This window comes from Lepisosteus platostomus, chromosome 2 (assembly GCF_059453375.1).
Source record: "Lepisosteus platostomus isolate fLepPlt1 chromosome 2, fLepPlt1.hap1, whole genome shotgun sequence".
Lineage (NCBI taxonomy): Eukaryota > Metazoa > Chordata > Actinopteri > Semionotiformes > Lepisosteidae > Lepisosteus > Lepisosteus platostomus.
Window position 1 is genome coordinate 34908291 of NC_142612.1, and position 20541 is coordinate 34928831.

Consider the following 20541-nt stretch of genomic DNA (forward strand, 5'->3'; position numbering starts at 1 on the left):
TTGGAGCCATAACTTTTTTTTTAACAAACATTTCTTTGAAAAAATAAAACATTTCCCTGGCTCAGAGATTAAATAAAATTTCACTCGCACCAAACAAATTTATATTTCTAAATATCATAACATGATCGAATTTAAGTCATTTTAATAACAATGAATAGTCACCTAGGCGTTACAATATAAACATTTATATTGATTTAAATCACGTTTAAATCGCCTTTATTTAAAACCCGTAAATAAAGCTGATACTGTTTAGACTTTTAATTATTTAAAACTGTATTACAGCAGCACAATGCACAATATAACGTAAATCTCTATCTTTGTCTTCTGCGTAATAATGTTCACCTCTCTGTGCAGCAAATTAACAATAGTAATAATAATGAACTTTATTGTATATGGCGCCTTTAAAGCTGGCTCCTCAAAGCACTTTACAGGATAAAAACAATAACAACAATACTGTTAGGCTGGGCAAACTATTTATTTTAAAGAAATACAAAATGAGATATAATGATGTGTTCCGTCTTAGACATTAATGAAGAGCACAACATGTGGGTGGCCAGCGGGAGTGCTGGCTGTGACGAATTAAACCGGTTTCACAGGTATTTTCAAAGTAGAAGGGGGCGAGATTTCCAGCGAAAGACACCTCCCCCCTCCAAAACCAAGGAAGTACAGTACTTACTAGTTAAGAAAGCTACAGATGCAGCCATTCAAAATGGGTGAGGTATTTCGCGGCATACCCCGGTGGGCGTGTCACAGTATCACGCAGTATCACGCGGTATCACGTGTGTCACGTGTGTCACGTGTGTCACGTGACTAACTATCCGGCGTCGCCTTGTAAAACCGCCAGGGGGAGCTTAACCTCTCATGTACAGCATTTGAGCCTTTAATTTTGAACTGTGTATTACAGCATGTTAATCATCAGTCATTAAAATGTTGGTATATATTATGAAAGCAAGATTGCTCAGTTGGACAGAAGTACACAACCTACCTTTATCAGAAATATTTATGCATCAAAGCCTTTACTGAAGATATTACTAATAGTATTAATAATGGATGACTTTGGACAAGCTGTATACTCAAAGTATAATTTCTTTTGCACATTTGTACAAGCACTTGGAATCTGTCCAAGCCATACTTTGTCAGGCATTTTGTTTTACTTCAACGGGGCATAAAAACTTCCTTGCTTTTAACAGGGCGTTTCATAATTTCTAGCTACGAAAATGATTTAAAATGCGACACCTATCATTCAACTAGAGCTTAAAATATCACAAGGAAAAATACACACCGGTATTCCATTTCTCCCTAAACATTGTAAGCTTCGAAGTCTTTAACTAACGTGAAACCGGAGTCAACAAGCATACTTTTAGAATTTGATTAAAAGGGAATATAATATGGAATCGCGTATCTCAATAATTTAATAACGGTATGATTATATCCGTGTACTGCGGCAGAGCTATGTAGGGCTGTTTCGCCTGCCTGATCATGCGAGCTGTCTTGTAGCCTACTGGTCTAGGTGCGTGACTACCATCTGACAGGTTGGGTGTTCGAATCCAGCTGGTGCTGTACTTTTCATTTTTATTTATTTATTTTTTAATCGCGTAACATAAACATATTACCGTATGCAAACTGGACTGTATACAGTATGTATATGTATATTTAATGTCTTAACTGTGCCCGTTTAATTGAATTAAAAAAAAATATTTAACACGAACATTAAGCTGCTTACATCTTCCGCCTGAGAACAGTCACCCGTTGCTACCCAACGCAGAATGGTGATTGGCTGACACCATCTGACACCCCTCTGATTGGAGAAAAAAGACGTGCTGGTGTGCTATACCAGGAAGAGGATTTCTTTCAATTCTAAACGTGTATTTTAAAAGTTTAAGAAGTAAAAACCTTACAGCGTACACAGATTTCTAAACTGATCAGGATCGTTATCTTTGTCTTATGCATAATAATGTTCACCGCTCTGTCCAGCAAATTAATAATAAACTTTATTTTATATAGCGTTTTAAACGAATAAGTAATTAGATTGCTCATAAACCTAATCACTTGCTTTTTCTTTTTATTTAGGCTCAGATTTCAACTATAGATCGTATTATTAATAACCATAATAACAACCAACCAACAAAAACAACCATATAAACATAATGGTGGTGCTGGACCTTCCAGTTTTATTTATTTATTTTTTAATCGCGTAACATAAACATATTACCGTATGCAAACTGTACTGTATACAATATGTATATGTATATTTAATGTCTTAACTGTGCCCGTTTAAGTATTGAATATTCATATCTAATTTTACCACTGAAGGGAAATCTTAACATAAACATACAGTATATGGCTGGTCTCGGTACTTTAAAGAAAAAAATACGCACCAGTATTCCATTTCTCCCTAAACATTGTAAGCTTCGAATGAAACCACTAAATAAAGACATAAAAATAGAAATCTTAAGATTTGTTTTATTTAATGTTGGTAGCTGGATGAACTGTCAGAGTGTATATTTTGTCGCAAAGTTGCTACAAGATGTTAACAGTGAAAAAGGTATTTAGAAATGAGTTATTTCAAGATGAAAAAGAAAACATACACGAAACATGGTTTCATTACGACCAGAATCGGTCTTGAGATATTTTTAACTTGATTTACAGTATTTGAGAGGTATGTCTTAACACCGATACTACAGTGCTTAAGTACTGCTCACGTATATGTTTCTAGGTTTATATTATGCATTTCATACGGTCAAATTACTTTTGAGCAACTAATAAGAAGCGCGAAACGGTATGCGTTTTACTTTCGTTTTGTGCTGGAACCCGTGGATTGATTAGAGATATCAAGTACATACAAGTCATTTTTTAAATGTTGTAGTTCGTCTTGAAAAAATGTTACGAGTACATCATCTATCAACAATTACACAGGTTCTGTTTCCATATTGCGGATTTTGGTTAGGTACAGTATTATCAAATCCAGTGGCGCTGTGTGTTACTTTACTGAGTCCCAATCTGTGATTGAAACCTGTAAAACCGGTTTAATTCGTCACAGCCAGCACTCTTCAGGTGTGAGGGTCTTCTGCTCAGAATGAAACGCTAAAATGTTTGTGTATATTCTAATGGTAGTGGGGGCAGGGTGTGTGGGAACAGGTTTGTTCTTCACACCTGAAACATTTTCTCTGAAAGGATTTTCTTCGAAGTTTAACCGATCTTGTTACAGCATGTTACAGTTTACTATTATTAACCATATTAATTTTAAGTGCTTAATGTAAAATCTTGTAAAAATATATTTTCATTGTTCAAATATACATTAAGTCTGACTATCATATAATAAGTTAAATACAAAACTAAAGAAAAAATAGGGTTAAATATAATTCAAAATATTTTGCTAACAATGTTAACTGTTTATGAATAATAAAATGTATTAACTAAGGAGTAGGATGGCACAGTTGTTAGTATGTTTTTTGTTTTGTTTCTTTTTCATAAATACAACAGTAGTACCTGATGTCTCAGTGGCTTTCAAAATTAAATTATGCATGCAAACCTGTGAACTAGAAAGATAACTAAGATTTTAATACTAATTAAATGACCGCGGGCACTTCCCACCCCCCCTACATTCTCAGAGTAGAACAGACTAACCTTCTAATGAAAGACGGTCCACCCCCCACGGACAGGAAAAGTGCCCACAGGCACTTAAACTTAATATGGTCAGTAACGGTAAACAGTAACATGGTAAGAAGGAGCACGTACAAACGTTTTCGAAATAACCACATGTAAGACTCTGATCCTAAAAATGTTTAGGGAGAAAGTGGAATACTGGTGTGCTTCCAGAAGAATCAGTATGGCTCAGAGATTAAATAAAACTTCACAGACATTAACGAAGAGCATAACGCGTGTACTGTATGCACTGCAAGTACAACCCAACTCTCTGCATGGGTGCTGGCTGTGACGAATTGAACCGGTTTCACGGGTATTTTCAAAGTAGGAGGCGAGATTTCCAGCGAAAGACACCCCCCCCCTCAAAAACCCAGTAAATACAGTACTTACTAGTTAAAGGCTAGGCTCTCGACTACGGCGAAAGAAACCCTTCTTTCATTAGAAGACAATGAACATATTTTAGCCCTGAATGAATTAATAGCAAACATGGTTTACATAAAAGACATTTTTCCAAGAAAGTTTAGCCTTTGTCACTAATGAAACCACTAAATAAAGACATAAATAGAAAAATCTTAAGATTTTTAAAATACATGACTTTGCTAAAATTTATTTGAAAATAAAAACAATTACAACCGCCAGGGGAGAGAGAGAACAGGGGAGGGATGTTGGTTTTGCATAAGGGGCGGGGCTATGGAAAGTAGGTATGTTTGGGAATGTGTAGTTACATGTTCTGGCTGTTTGTGAATTATCGTTGTTGAGTATGGAGTGTTGAGGTATTGATTTTGTGTAATGCTTTATGTTGAAAATTGAGGTGGATTTTGTTTATGATAAACAGGATAAACTGGGATGGGAGGAAGGTTTGGTTTTGCATAAGGGGCGGGATTATGATAATTGGAGGACTTTGCGAGTGTAAAATGGTTTGATTATTTGATTTTGTATTGTGGTTGTTATCTATGTTTTTGGTTGGTATTATGTTTATATGGTTGTTTTTGTTGGTTGGTTGTTATTATGGTTATTAATAATACGATCTATAGTTGAAATCTGAGCCTAAATAAAAAGAAAAAGCAAGTGATTAGGTTTATGAGCAATCTAATTACTTATTCGTTTAAAAAGCTATATAAAATAAAGTTTATTATTAATTTGCTTGACAGAGCGGTGAACATTATTATGCATGAGACAAAGATAACGATCCTGATCAGTTTAGAAATCTGTGTATGCTGTAAGGTTTTTACTTCTTAAACTTTTAAAATACATGTTTTGAATTGAAAGAAATCCTCTTCCTGGTATAGCACACCAGCACGTCTTTTTTCTCCAATCAGAGGGGTGTCAGATGGTGTCAGCCAATCACCATTCTGCGTTGGGTAGCAACTGGTGACTGTTCTCAGGCGGAAGATGTAAGCAGCTTAATGTTCGTGTTAAATATTTTTTTTAAATTCAATCAAACGGGCACAGTTAAGACATTAAATATACATATACATACTGTATACAGTACAGTTTGCATACGGTAATATGTTTATGTTACGCGATTAAAAAATAAATAAATAAAAATGAAAAGTCCAGCACCAGCTGGATTCGAACACACAACCTGCCAGTTGTGTGTACGCACCTAAACCAGTAGGCTACAAGACAGCCCGCATGATCAGGCAGGCGAAACAGCCTTACACAGTCCTGCCGCAGTACACGGATATAATCATACCGTTATTAAATTCTTTAGATACGCGATTCCATATTATATTCCCTTTTAATCAAATTCTAAAAGTATGCTTGTTGACTCCGGTATCACGTTAGTTAAAGACTTCGAAGCTTACAATGTTTAGGGAAAATGGAATACTGGTGCGTATTTTTTTCTTTAAAGTACCAAGACCAGCCATATACTGTATGTTTACGTTCCAAAATTAATATCGTTTATGGCCTTCACACGCGTTACAGTATGCTCCTATTCTTTTTATGCTCAGCTACTAAGATTTCCCTTCAGTGGTAAAATTCAATATCTACAACGGGCACAGTAAAGACGTTTACAGTACAGTAAGTCTTTCTACGACAGACCAACGGACCACGAGTGCCCCTGTCGGTCAACCAATCACGCACCGCGGTATCGCTATCATCTTACCTGCGGTATCTGTACTGCGGTGTCTGTACCGCGCACTTTGAATGGCTGCATCTGTAGGCTCCTCAATGAAATCACTTTAACATGCTAATGCGTTGGTGTAACAGTCTGGGCGTGGCAAGCATCTAATGTCAACCCGACTATGGCGAAAGGAACCCTTCTTTCATTGGAAGACAATGAACATATTCTAGCCCTAAATGAATTAATAGCAAACATGGTTTATATAAAATACATTTTTCCAAGAAAGTTTAGCCTTTGTCACTAATGAAACCACTAAATAAAGACATAAATAAAGAAATCTTAAGATTTTTAAAATACATGACTTTGCTAAAATTTATTTAAAAATAAAAACAATTACAAATGCCAGCGGAGAGAGAGAACAGGGGAGGGGTGTTGGTTTTGCATAAGGGGTGGGGCTATGGAAATGAGGTCTATTTGGGAATGTGGAGCTACATGTTCTGGCTGTTTGTGAATTATCGTTGTTGAGTATGGAGTGTTGAGGCAAAATGCAATTTAGCACTTTCTGGCATGAGGAGACCCCCAAATTAATAATGTAACATGCTATTGTTTGTGCATGAACATAGTTACTGTATACTGTTATTTCTTTAGATACGCGATTCCATGTTATTTTTTAATCCCTGGCGGGACTGGGAGTCCATAAGAATCGAGTAATAGGTTTCATTGCGCTTTGACAGGTCGTCTTTAAATCAATTGTTGATTTAAAGGTTGACAGTAAATGTTTATATTGTAACCCATACTGTACAGCCTCTTTTTCTCTATAATAATCTAAAAGATATTAGATATTAAGAGAGAGCGTCTGCATTTATAACTTAGTTTTTAAAATTAGTCAAACAATATGAAGCATCTCCTTTTACTTTTAAGTCCCTTAATTATCACAGCACAGCTTTCTCACCACTTAGATTACTTTTTGATACCATCCTTACACAAAGCAGAAACTTCTTGTATTTTCCGATGACATACAAGTGGAAAGATGACAGATTTTAATCGTCTTTAATTTTGTTACGTTATACGTTTTAGGAACATTTCATCTATACAAACACCACAAAACTATTCTCGATTGTATTTCTGAATGTTATGTTACACCTACAGTAGTTCACTGTTTTAAATACATCTAATTAAGGAAGGTAGGTTTAAGCACTTCAGATCTTTTTTTCTGAACCAGGGAAAATCTGATCTGTTTCTCTATAACAATAATAAAAAACTTTATTTTACATATCACCTTTAAAAGTGGCATCTCAAAGCAATACAGTAGATGTAAACCACAGATTACAAAGTAAATACCCAGACAAACGCAAATGCGTTTTTAATAAAATGCTTTTATTCATTCAGCAGATAGAGAGCGTAAAACCTGGGCGTAACAGCTGTTCCTTTTTCTGATCACTCGCTCTCTGGATACACGTCTCACCTGTCCTGTTTTTTGTTTTCCTAATTTGCTGATTATGCCTGCTGCGATCCACTCCTGCCCTCACACCTAAAGAAGACTATTTTAAAATAATTAAAAGTCTAAACAGTTTCAGCTTTATTTATAGGTTACAATTTAAAAAAAGTCAAAAACCGTACTCAAAATGCAATTTAGAGCTTTCTGGCAAGAGGAGACACCCAAATTATTAATTTTACATGCCACTGTTTGTCCATGAACAAGGTTATAATGCTATTTGCTTAGATATGCGATGCCTGTCTGTCCTGGCTGTACTCTCTCGCTCGCCCTCCCCCCCCCTCCTCTCTCTCTCTCTCTCTCAATTCAATTCAATTAAAGGTACTTTATTAGCATGACAAATGGGTACAATCAGTGTTGGGTATTTACTTTGCTTTGGGATGCCACTTTTAAAGGTGATATATAAAATCAAGGCTTTAACTTGCTTTAACTCCGCAAGTCTGAGTTCTTGTGTCTGTCAAACCCGAAAGTATTACAATATGTATCTTTATAGCAGGTGGTGTACAGCTTTTTAGTATAGATTACACTTTTCTCAAATGTATTTAAAAAATAAAAACGATTACAATCTAATCTTTCCACATTTGATCCCAAGATCCCAAGAACAATAAATCTAAACGGGGAGAAAGCTATGCTGAAAGTTTATTAAGATACTTAGAAGACAAAGATATCAGTTTATGTTGCATTTGTCTGATTGTGAATCAAAAAACACATATATTTAAACCCACGTTTGCGATTTAAATCAAAACGCGATTTAAATCAATATAAATGTTTATATTGTAATGCATAGGTGACTATTCATTGTTATTAAAATGACTTAGATTCGATCATGTTGTGATATTTAGAAATATAAATTTGTTTGGTGTGTGTGAGGTTTTATTTAATCCCTGAGCCAGGGAAACGTTTTATTTTTTCAAAGAAATGTTTGTTAAAAAAAAAAGTCATGGCTCCAGCGGGATTCAAACACAGAGCGTGTGACGTGGGAGTCAGGAACCTAACCCACAGCGCCGCCGGCAAGGTCACATGCAGAGTGCTGAAAAAGTACTACAGAAACATTATCAACAGACAATGTACAGCGTGTACTATTCTTGTGTTCCGGTACATGAATATAATTATATCGTTATTAATTTCTTTAGATATGCGATTCCATATTATATTCCCTTTTAATCAAATTCTAAAAGTATGCTTGTTGACTCCGGTATCACGTTAGTTAAAGACTTCGAAGCTTAAAATGTTTAGGGAGAAATGGAATACTGGTGTGTATTTTTTATTTAAAGTACCGAGACCAGCCATATACTGTATGTTTATGTTCCAAAATTAATATTGTTTATGGCCTTCACACGCGTTACAGTATGCTCCTATTCTTTTTATGCTCAGCTACTAAGATTTCCCTTCAGTGGTAAAATTCCATATAAATATTCAATGCTAAAACGGGCACAGTAAAGACATTTACTGTAAATCTTTCTACGACCGACCAACGGACCACGAGTGCCCCTGTCGGTCAACCAATCACGTACCGCAGTATTTTGCGTCATCACGCGTCACGATGCACGACGCCGTAGCCATTTATCGCCGGTACGTGTCTGTACCGCGCACTTTGAATGGCTGCATCTGTAGGAAAGGTGAAGTGAGAATTATCTTATCTCTTGGCACTGCTAGTGAAGGAAGTGAAGCCAAAAAGACCCTGGCTCTGTGTTGTAAGAGTAGCAGAGATAACTACGAGCAAAATGTTTGCCATTTATGCAGACTGAAAGCTTTTTCCATTTTAAATGGAGTTTTGTTGAGCTTTTGTTGGCTTGGCAGTTAGTGCTTTTGCTTCATTGTTCAGTTCTGGCTTTGAGCATCTGTCTTGAGTCCACATTTTCTATCTGTGTCTGCATGGGTTATCTCTAGGCACCTTAAGCACTTTGCTTAACCTTTCTCTGTACTTTTAAAATAAAATGCTCTTACCTATTACTGGCAAACCCATATCTCGTATGTTTTAAGCCAGTGGTGGTTTGTTACAAAAAATGTAAAAAAGATACATTTTTGTATTCATTGTAAATTCATTGTGAGGTTGCAAATAGACCTGTTTATGTTTTTAAGGCTGCAGTTAAAACGTAACTCACATACACTGAATGTAGCTCATATTCAGCTATCCAGTCATCTAAACACTCATACAAATAACTTTTGGAGAAAGCAGGCTTTTTAAAATAATTTACTTGGATAGAAAGGGTGAAACTCCAAAATTCAAAGACAATGTCAAACTGGAGGGTACATACAGGACTATTCAGAAGCCCATCTCACCCCTTTTATTAGGAAATCTGTACATCTGAGGGGGTGTTCTGTTTTGGAAATTGAATCAGAGTACATATTTGAGCTGATGCTTAAATTTTAGGTGAGACTGCACTTTAAATGTTCTTATAGTAGTGAAAAGAAAATAACTGTCCTCGGGAAATCATCACTGACACCCTTTCGGGTTGTAATGTTTTCCTGGTAGAAGCAGATCACAATGGGTTGCAGTCACACTAAGATATCTGTCTATTGCATTATCATAGTGGAGAACGTTATGTATTCATCCTACGATCACATTGTAGTAGAATTAATTATATTATTCTCACTTTAATCTCCCAGTACCTAATGTTTCCATTCAAATCAGTTAACTATAGTTCTTCAAATCATTTCATCCAGTAGTTTGCATTCCCTACCTTTGCATTTAGCACAACTTGTCATTGTAATACATTCTAACATGGTATTTTCTAATGAACTCTTGGCATGTTGTAGGTGGCGAATTAGTCATGGCTATGATGTGCTGCTTTGTTTAGTAAGGTTACTATTTTATATTTTATTGTTTTGATCAATATTCTTACTTTCCCAGACAGCCTGTGAGAAGACGGTTTCAGTAATGCATCATGTCTTAAAGAGGACCATCTCTTGTGCAAAAGGTAAAATTACCTGAAATAAGTGGAAACATGGATTTGTATGTTTATGTTGCAAACATTTTGTCAAGTCGTATTCTGTTTCCTGTGAAACCTCCAAATGTTCTCCAGGTTCACAGTGGGTTAAAAGATCTACAGTCACATTCGAGAGGCTCAATCCCAAGGAATCTTTTCAAACTTGTTTGCTCTGTGATTTTCAAATGAACTGAATATACTGTAACAAAAAACAGCTTCTCATAGATTTATGATGCCCTATAAGTATTATTATTATTGGCCTTCAGTATGTAGAATGTTGCCTGTGGGCAACAGCTGGCCAAAGATCTGAATGTGTTTTATACCCGCTTTAATAATAATAATAATAATAATAATAATAATAATAATAATAATAATAATAATTGCTTACACTTATATAGCGATTTTCTGGACACTACACTCAAAGCGCTTTACAGGTAATGGGGACTCCCCTCCACCACCACCAATGTGCAGCATCCACCTGGACGATGCGACGGCAGCCATAGTGCGCCAGAACGATCAGCACACATCAGCTATTAGTGGGGAGGAGAGCAGAGTAATGAAGCCAATTTATAGATGGGGTTTATTAGGAGGCCATGGTTGGTAAGGGCCAATGGGAAATTTGGCCAGGACGCAGGGGTTACACCCCTACTCTTTTTTAATGACCACAGAGAGTCAGGACCTTGGTTTTACGTCTCATCCGAAGGACGACGCCTGTTTACAGTATAGTGTCCCCGTCACCATACTGGGGCATTACGACCCACATGGACCGTAGGATGAGCGCCCCCTGCTGGCCCCACTTACACCTCTTCCAGCAGCAACCTTAGTTTTTCCCAGGAAAATCGATATTAGGAAAAGTGCAGATCCAGATAATGTATGTGGTAGGGTCCTACAATCTAGTGCAGATCAGCATTGCAACATTTTGCTCTTCCAGATTTCCTTAAACTTACAAATCATTTCCTCTCTGTGGAAGAAATCCATCATTATTCTTATTCCTACAACTGCCAAGCCTAGTGGCCTTAACAGCTAAAGGCTGGTAGCCCTCACCTCTCTCCCAATGAAAACTCTTGAGAGAATAGTGAAGCAACACATCACAAAGAGCACACAAGCCCTCATCAACCCCATACAGTTTGCATACAGGGAAAGGAGGGGAGTAGATGATGCAATAAACACAATGTTAAATCTGGTTTATCAACATCTGGACCTTTGTAAAGATTTTATTTGCTCACTTCTCCTCTGCTTTCAACACAATACAACCACTGTTGCTTGCACAGAAACTCTCAAAGTACTTCAATGTGAATGAGAACTTGATAAGGTGGGTGCTAGACTTCCTAACTAACAGGTTTCAAAAGGTAAAATTGGGGAAGTGCTTATCTGACATTCGCTACACATCAATTGGATCACAGGGCTGTGTCTTGTCACCTCTGCTGTATATTTTGTACACTAATGATTGCATATGCAAACACACAGATAAACATCTCATTAAGATTGCTGATGACACAGTCCTGGTCAGTTTATTAAAGGACACGGAATACCATCATGGGCCCATTCTAAATTATTTTACTAACTGGTGCAACGAGTTCTCCCTAAATTTAAATTTGACAAAAACAAAGGAACTGGTTATTGATTTTAGGAAAAAAAACAACACCCCCTCAACCCATTATAATTGATGGTCAGCCTGTTGAAATTGTTGATGACTACTGGTCATTGACAAAAACCTAAAATGGGACACTATAAATAGTGTTGTGACACTATAAAAAAGGCCAACAGAGACTCTTCTTTCTTGGAAAACTCAGTTACTTTAAGGTAGATAAAACTATCCTTACACTTTTCTACAAATCATTAATTGAAAGTGTCTTAAGATACTGCTTCACTTGTTGGTTTGGCAACTTAAGTACCGGTAATTGTAATAGGCTGGGTAAATTAGTGTATATAAGTGGCAAAATAACCAGGAATAATCAAATCAACTTAAGCATCCTTTACAAACAGAGGGTGACTGAGAAAGCCAAAAGCATCATGGAGTGTGTGTCTCACCCCCTCCATTGTGAATTTACACTTCTCCCATGTGGGAGATGCCTCTGTACCCCCAGGTGTAAAACCAACAGACTCAGGAAATCTTTAATTCCCACTGCAATTACACTCTTAAACAATGCCAAGTAACTACCTTGTCTCTTGTTTCTTTTCTCCTTTAACAGTACTGTGTTCTCTTCCCTTTTGATGATGTGTATTTGCCATTGTATTGTGTTTGACTGTTTCATAAAACAAATTTCTCCTAGGGGACAATAAAGCTTGAATTGAATTTAGTGGAGAAATAAGGGAACTTAAAGAGAAGCTCACTGCTACCACTCAGATTGAATTTGATGCACAATGCGTTTCACATATTTTCAAGACAACAATGTCAGTAAAAGTCCTGGATATGCTAACATCAGTGGACACTTACTGAGGTCATGTGCTGAGCAGCTCAGTACTATATTTCATTGTATTTTCAATGTATCTGAATCAGCAGAAAGTACCTAAAATTTGGAAATGGGCAACAATCAAACCAGCTGCAAAACACAAATGCCCCGAAACACAAAGTTCTTTTCTATAGCATTGACCTTTTTAATTATTTTTACTTTACTTACTTATTAATTAAGTTATTTGAGAAAACTGTTAAAAGGCTTCACCAGATATTGTTCCTACTGGAGCCCATGCAGTTTGCTTACAGGGCTAGAAGATCAATCAAAGATGCTACCCTTTACACATATGCACATTACTGATTCTTATATTCCTTATCTAGAAGGTCCTAACATACGTGCTCTGCTTTTATTTATAGATTTCTCATCAGCCTTAACATCATTCAACTACTCTTATTAATGGAGATTACTCTCATAATTTAATCTAGACTCTAGAAAACCCCTTGCACAATGAATGTGACTTTCTTCAATCTAGGCATCAATTTAGACAGCCTAGATTCAAGAGCAATAGGACTGTCATCTTTTAATTCCCACAGCTATAAACCTGCTCAATTTGGACTATTGACTGTATATTTTACTTTATTTATATATATATATTCTTTTTCATCATTGTGTTAAATGTATTGTGTAATGTGTTATGTCTTTATCCCATCTGAGACAATAAAGTAAAAGAAGTAAGTCTGTATGAAATAATTGCATTTCACTGATTTCAGAGTTAATATATCTCTTAAGATCTGTCAGTTGGGCAGTGAATTTCAAGGATCTTTCAAAATAGCTTATGAATGAAGTTGTATAAAGGCATATATCAGGTGAAAAATCTAAAAAAATCAAAGACCCCAAATTTAACTTTGAGCTTGGAGAAGACAACCATTAAGAAATGTAATATAGAAGTGCATCATACAACCCAGACACTGCCTAAATCAGGCTTTCCCTTTAAACTGAGCTGCCAGGCAATGGGGAAATTGTAAAGGAACAAGTAAAGGTTTATTCCATGCTAAAAAGAGTAGAAAAGAAATAAGACGATTTGGCTGCGTGAGGCCAACATTGTCTTTGAAAGAGTTACAGTGGCAGAGATAAGAGAAAATGTCAATGAGTAAACAATATTGCTATTATTCCACAAAGGGGACATGTATGGAACTGAATAAAACGTATCTCCAATACTACATGGAGTTTGCAACAAAACACCTATATGGTACTGCAAACATGTGACAAAACATTTTATTGTCAGTTCAGAAAGAATTGAAACTATTTGGTCTAAATGCAAAGATTTACATCTGATGCCAATCTAACAAAGTGGATCATTTAGTCAAAATCATTCCTACAAGCATGATGGTGGCTGCAGTATAATTCTGTTTCTCCTCAGCAGGGACTCAGAAGCTTGTTAAGAATTGGAAAACCTGCTTCAAACCTAAAACTATCAAAAAAAAGTACCATTTTACAAAGTTAATTAATATTAACAAGGTTATTAATATTAATAACTTTTACAAAGTTATTAATATTAAAGTGAATGTCCTTAAGTGGACCAGTCATTGTTAAAATAAGTTAACGAGTTAATGAGTATTTAAGTTTAAAAATTAGTATTCATCATTTTAGATTTTTACAGCCCTTTTAATGGCATATGTAGATTCCATACCTACGCTACACAGCATGACATCTTATCTCTAAGCATTTTAAGTGGCCTGCTCTTTCTCTTCTGCTTCTTTTCTCACTATATAACACCTCTGGAATAAAAAGAAGAGTTTGGATTAGAATGAAAACAAGAAGAGGACTCTAAGGTCTATAATTGAAAAATGTAGTTTTAGGATAATCTTTAATTTTTATATGTTTTCGATGTATTCTACATGTTGTTTGTTGTTTATGTGGACAAATCAGTCCCACTGGGCAAAACAAAGGCAGAGCACCATGGGCAGTTGTGCTGATGTCTTTGGTTTTCTCTGCAGCTATGGCCGGAGATGGGAAGAAGCCTAGTGCCTCCCAGCTGGAGCTCCGGATGGTTCAGAGCAAAATGGATATAGAGAACCCGGAAATCGTGATAGAAGCCACAGTGCTTTAAATAACATATCCACCCTGTTAACCGCACAATGTATAGATGTTGTACATTTTACCTGTAATGTGTCATTGCCTTAGATCTACTACAGAGCACAACATTTCCATAAGTCAGAAACTAGCAGGGTATAAGTGGTGGGATATTCAAGAGAAAGAAGTAGAGTGGCCTGGATATAGTGTGTCCCCTTTCCCTTTTTCTCTAGAGCTGCATTAACCTTGTTTTTAATTTACCCTAGTGGTCTGGAGGTCCACTCATGGCTGAAAATATTGAAATCTGAATTTCTTTCCTGTAACCATTAAAGTATTGTTTATTCAGGCTTCATTGGCTTAATTGTAAAGAGCCTTTATAGTCAGCTTGCATTTTTTCACTAAATAACAGCTTGTTATTTTATTATTGTCCAGTGCAGATCAATTTAGGCATAATCACTATTTTTAAATAAAAAATTATTTAACCATGCAGTTGCTTTTGTGTAAACACAGAAGTTATGACTGATTGGGTCTTCACAACAAAACCTTGGATTTAAAGGATGATTGCTCATTACAAGTTTATTTGAATGATATTCTGGTTAGACATAGCATTGTTCAACAAAGTTTTGCCATTAGTTTAGCGGCAAAGAGTCCTTATGGCATGTTAAAACAGTTTGGTGCAAACACACAGCTGTGAGATTTGCAGACAACCTAAAATAGATTAATTTTCTAGGCTCAATTCAATTAGATTGAAAAAAATCACATGCCCTTTTGCGTTATGATTGATGTATTCCATAATTTATTCCTCAGCATTCAATGTTAGGTATTCAATGCTTTAGTTTTTGTTGTATCTGGAAAATTCTACTGTGACTTTTAAACAGTTTTATCTGCATTCTATTGTTATTTGTATAGTTTTAAATGCAGTATTAAATGCACCATTGTGGTAATCTGGATAAGCTTCTCTCTCATTTACTGCTGGAATTCCTAGACATACATTTTCCTATGTCATGATGTTCATTGAAGTTCTCTGTCTTAGAAATAAAGGAAAATAACGTTCAAACTTTAGACTAGTTGCTTATCAGTGAAGGCCTGTCTTTTGCAGCATTTAGCAGGTTAAGAGTATTAACATCACTTCATTAGCCCTATACAATTTCTTGCATCAGGAATTCGTCTTTTTGCATACCCCAGCTTGCTCTCACAGACACAGACACACAGACAGGGAGAGAGCTTGGTGTCAGAGCGCAGGGTCAGCTATTGTACAGCGCCCCTGGAGCATTGACTCTCCCATTGGCTGGAACTGTGAACCATTGCAGTGTTACCACCAGCCATCCTGGTACCCATTTATATAACAGGGTGGACTATAACACCTGGAGCACAGTGATTTGCTCAAGGGTACAGTGCTCACAGTGGAGACTTGAATCCACACTGCACATTGCACAACTTAAATATTCTGAGCTCTAACCTGAATAAATTGTGTCTCTTAAATGATTGAAGTTTTCCATTGAAATCTATAGTTGAGAAATAACTGTTTTGACATATCAAATTATATCTAATATATCTCTTTCAGGCAAATGTAATGTTGTCTGTGTAGATTTAAAATTACAAATGACAATTGTTCTTCCTAAATATTAATACAAAGTGTAGACAAATTTTCATTTTTATGTTTTTTTAGATTCCATGCAAAAGAGAAACTCTTATGGTGAACAAATCTTTCACAGCCTATTTACTCAGACTGTTTGTTCCTTGGACAGTCACAAGCTACACCTTCACCCATCCATTCATTTATTAACCGCTTCCTCCAATTCATGCTCACAGGGGAGCTGGAGTTTCTCCTGGCAAGCAATGGGCACAAGGCTGGGCACACCCTGAACAGGATGCTAATCTATTGTAGGACACAGTCACACACACTCACACCAGGGCCAATTTTCCCAGTAGCTAGTAAAGCTACTAATATGTCTTAGGACTGTGGTCTTCTAACAGTAGGAAGAATCCAGAGCACTTGTAGGATACCCATGAAAACACAGGGAGAGCATATCCACACAGATAGCTTCCCAGGTCAGGAATTGAACCCAGGGCCACAGCGTTGCAAGACAGCAAAAGTAACCACTGCACCAGAATGTCACCTACAAGCCACACCTGTATATGTGAGATGATTATTTCTTATAAATCAACACTTCAAATCCATTACAAAAAATAAAATTAATTATAAATCTTATTTTCACATTTTATATTCACATTTTCCAAGTACTTATACTGAGTGCATCTGGAATAAAGTTTTAGTCTACAAATTTGATTGTAGAAGCAAATGTATACTATATTGTATTTTATCCTAGCTGACTTAGGAATGTATAAGTACTGTATTTTCCTCTGTAAAATCCATATTAAATATAAAAGATTTCAATAAATTATTCTTATTAATGTAAATATTTACATGAACTTTTATCCAAAGTAACTTACATTTGAACCCAATTTAAATCACCAGTTCAGAGCCCTAACCTCTGCTCTTTAACTTTAACAACAGTGTCTTAAATGTACTAAGCCATTATTTCATCAGTGTTTTTGTTGTTCTGTTGTTACTATAACACAGGGCAACAAGTCCCCATTGTGCCCTTGTGAATAAAGCTTTCAAGCTTTGCTATCAATTTCACTACGCTATATTTGACTGTCCAATGGTGTGAAAGGGAACAGTTTTTTTTAATAATGTGGACCACATTATTCTTTTGAATCCCAGGAATCCTTTTAGGTTGATGCAGCTCTGAAATGTATTCCTCTTCCACTTTCCACTTTGACCCTCTGAACTGTTTTTCTCTATTGTAGCTTTGCGTGTTTTCTCTTTATAGGGGTTGGGGTGTGAGTCATGTGGGGATAGAAGAAAAGGCCTTGCTGTAACCAGTGCTGATGAAAAGAGGCCACTGTTTCTTGTTGACTTGCTTGGCAAGTCGACACATACTACAGCCAAGTCTCATACAAATTTATTTCCTTTTGTTTGCACGGTTTTTTGCACAGAAAACCAGAAAATAAACATCAGAGTCCAGGTGAATCTTTAAGCAGGCAGTTCTTTTCTTTTCTTTTTTGGTTCAACTTAAATATAAAGGAAGAAATGTCCAAAGCAGAACTGTCATTTATTTGAATATGCTGTATTACATAATACTATAACTTGTACTGTGCATGAAGTAAGATATATAGATATATGAAGAATTATGGTCCCTTTAATGCAGTGGTTTAAATATGTGCTGGAAATATGTGTTGGCCTATTTGAAAAAAAAAATGTTATATCTTTAGAATAATATTGTATCCAAACCTCCTAAAATGTTTTTAAGAGAGTTTAACATGGTTCTCATGCTTAACAGAATGGCAGAGTTCTAACTAAATTGGACATTTAGTCAAATCCCTGACTTTCGTGATACACAATGTAAGAAGGGAGGCTGGTATATATCACAGATGTAAAGATGCATCTACTGTATATGTAAGTTAGAAATTAGTTAAGTATGAGGACAACTTTACAACTGAAGCAAGCAAAGCTATCAATATAACACAATCAAATAAGAAAACGCAAAAAAAACTTGTAAATATAAGGAGGGTTGTTATAAAAATATGTAGTATAAATAAGGATAAAGAAGTATGATTTCATTATGTTACAAAAGTTCTAACAGACATAAACAAAACAGGATGCAGTAATGCAGCAATACAGTAATGCAGAAAACTGAATTACTGTATGTACTGTATCTTCTCTGCTCCTGGGATTTATGACTTAATTTTTGCTAGATCTGATAGTTTAACTGATTTAAAACATGATTTTCAAATTATTGTCCTGTAATGGATCAAAATTCAATTTGCACCAATGTTTTTCTGCATTAAAACTTTCTGAACTGGATAAACAGCTACTTACCAATGTACAGTAGGAATGTCACTAAGCTGGAACACATTCACACAGAGAGGTGACTCAAGGCAGGGACTTCTCTGTGGTGTTTGCATTACTGATGTCATAGTTGGGCACCCCCTTCCTCTTTCTCTGTGACCATGTCTGTCCCTACCAGTTGAAGTGATAGTCTTTGCTTTCTGTTATTTTTTCTTAATGAAAGTATTTGATTGTTTAGTAAGGTTTTAAGTGATTTGTTTTTTGAGTCTGAATATTTTATAACATGTTACAATGAAGATTGTAGTGTACAAATTCACATTTATATAATATGGTATAATGCAATAAACAAAAAAAAATATATATTACCTGTGCGTCTTTGTTTTTTTTGCATTTGTGAGCAAAACCATCTTCTATATCCTATGCAGGTCAAGCATCAAATCATGTGCTGAGCAGAAAGTGACATGCAATGAGTACTATTTAAGATTGTTTACTCATCAGTGCTCAGCCATGAGCAGTGGTTTGGTCAATGCTTTTATGATACCAGTGTGATATACTGTTATCCTATTTTATTTTATTTGATGTAGATTATGATATAGATAGCTGACTAAATTTGCATTAGTTACAAAAATAAAGAGATCAGAAAACATAGCAAATTAGATTTAACAGTGACAAGAACCAAGTTACAACATTAAGTAGGAACATATTGCAAAGGTGATCCCAGACTGTGTAAAAGTGATCTAGGCATCTACTATATGTACTCTAGATTCTTTTACATCCTTATCAAAAACACTATAGGGAAGAAATACAAAAGTATATAGAATGTTTGGATATACTGTAGATACAGTGGATATAAAAAGTCTACACACCCTTATTGAAATTGCAGGTTTTTGTGATGTAAATCCAGAAATCAAGATAAATCATGTCAGACATTTTTCCATCTTTAATGTGACCTTGCAACTAACGAAATTCAAGGAAAAAATAAATAGATAATTATTAGGAAAAAATATGGAAATTAACCTACAACACCCTCATTGCATAACTGTGCACCCCCCCCCCCTCCCCCCATACTAATACTTTGTGGAAGCACCTTTTGCATTTATTACAGCAGCAAGTCTTTGTGAATAAGTCTCCATCAACTTTTCACACCTGGACACCAATTTTATCCCACTCTTCCTTGCAAAAAAGTTCAAGCTCCTTCAGATAGCCAGGGGATCTCCTGTGTACAGCCCTCTTTAGATCATTCCACAGGTTTCTTTGACTTTTTATATCCACTGTAAAACAGCCCCCTGGCTTCCTTCTCCCTCTGCCAGTGCACACAGAGTAAGAGAGTAGAATTAAAATGGTCTAACACAGTGGTTCTCAAACTGTGGTACGTGTACCTGCAATGGTACGTGGCGTGCCGCCAGGTGGTACGCCAAATGACCCTGGAACTGTTTTGTGTGCGCTGAAAAAATCGGGACGGGTTTTCATATTTTGTATTTTTATACATGTCGAATACGCAGCCTACGTACTACGATACAGTGCGCGCTAATACTTCAGTGGACACAAGAGATACTCTGTAATTCTATACCACTCTATAGGAATGCGTGCTACGGACGCAAGTGACCAATTCTATTTAAAAAAAAACTACTGTATCTACAGCAAATAGGGAGAAAGGAGAATGTGCGTGATTTTGGAACAATGCCAACGTTGTAAACACAGGAATGCATAGAAATGCGTGCTACGAACGCTGGTAATCTTGTGAGCACAGGAAAGCGTGAAAAATAATAGAAAAATATTTAAGAACTGTTCTAAGTTAATTTAAGAAAAATACACAGAGAGTCTCTGTGTTTCTCTCTCATGCGCATGAAATATATACTTAAAATAAACACTGAAATAAAAACGGAAACGTGGAAAAATGCAAGCTTGCGGATTGCTAAAGCAGGTAAGCCCCACACTATTATGTGTGGAGAAAAAGCTGCTGAACAGCTCGACCTGCTGCCCCCCCTGAAAGACACAGTCATTCATAGAATTATTGAAATTAAGGATTATATCAAAAGTACGCTGACAGAGCGCGTTAAGATGAGCAGATGTTTTTC

General features: G+C 36.1%; 1 protein-coding gene across 2 annotated transcripts in view; it reads left to right on the forward strand.

Annotated features, from left to right (window-relative positions):
- The window catches only part of pdxka (pyridoxal (pyridoxine, vitamin B6) kinase a), a 134722-nt gene extending 115900 nt beyond the window's left edge, over positions 1-18822 (forward strand). For both annotated transcript variants that reach the window (XM_088607346.1, XM_088607338.1), the window contains exons 11-12: positions 10063-10129; positions 14532-18822. In XM_088607346.1, the coding sequence (XP_088463472.1) occupies positions 10063-10129; positions 14532-14644 (180 nt within the window). In that variant the 3' untranslated portion in view covers positions 14645-18822. The remainder of the gene's footprint in view (positions 1-10062; positions 10130-14531) is intronic.
- Positions 18823-20541: the final 1719 nt, after the last annotated feature.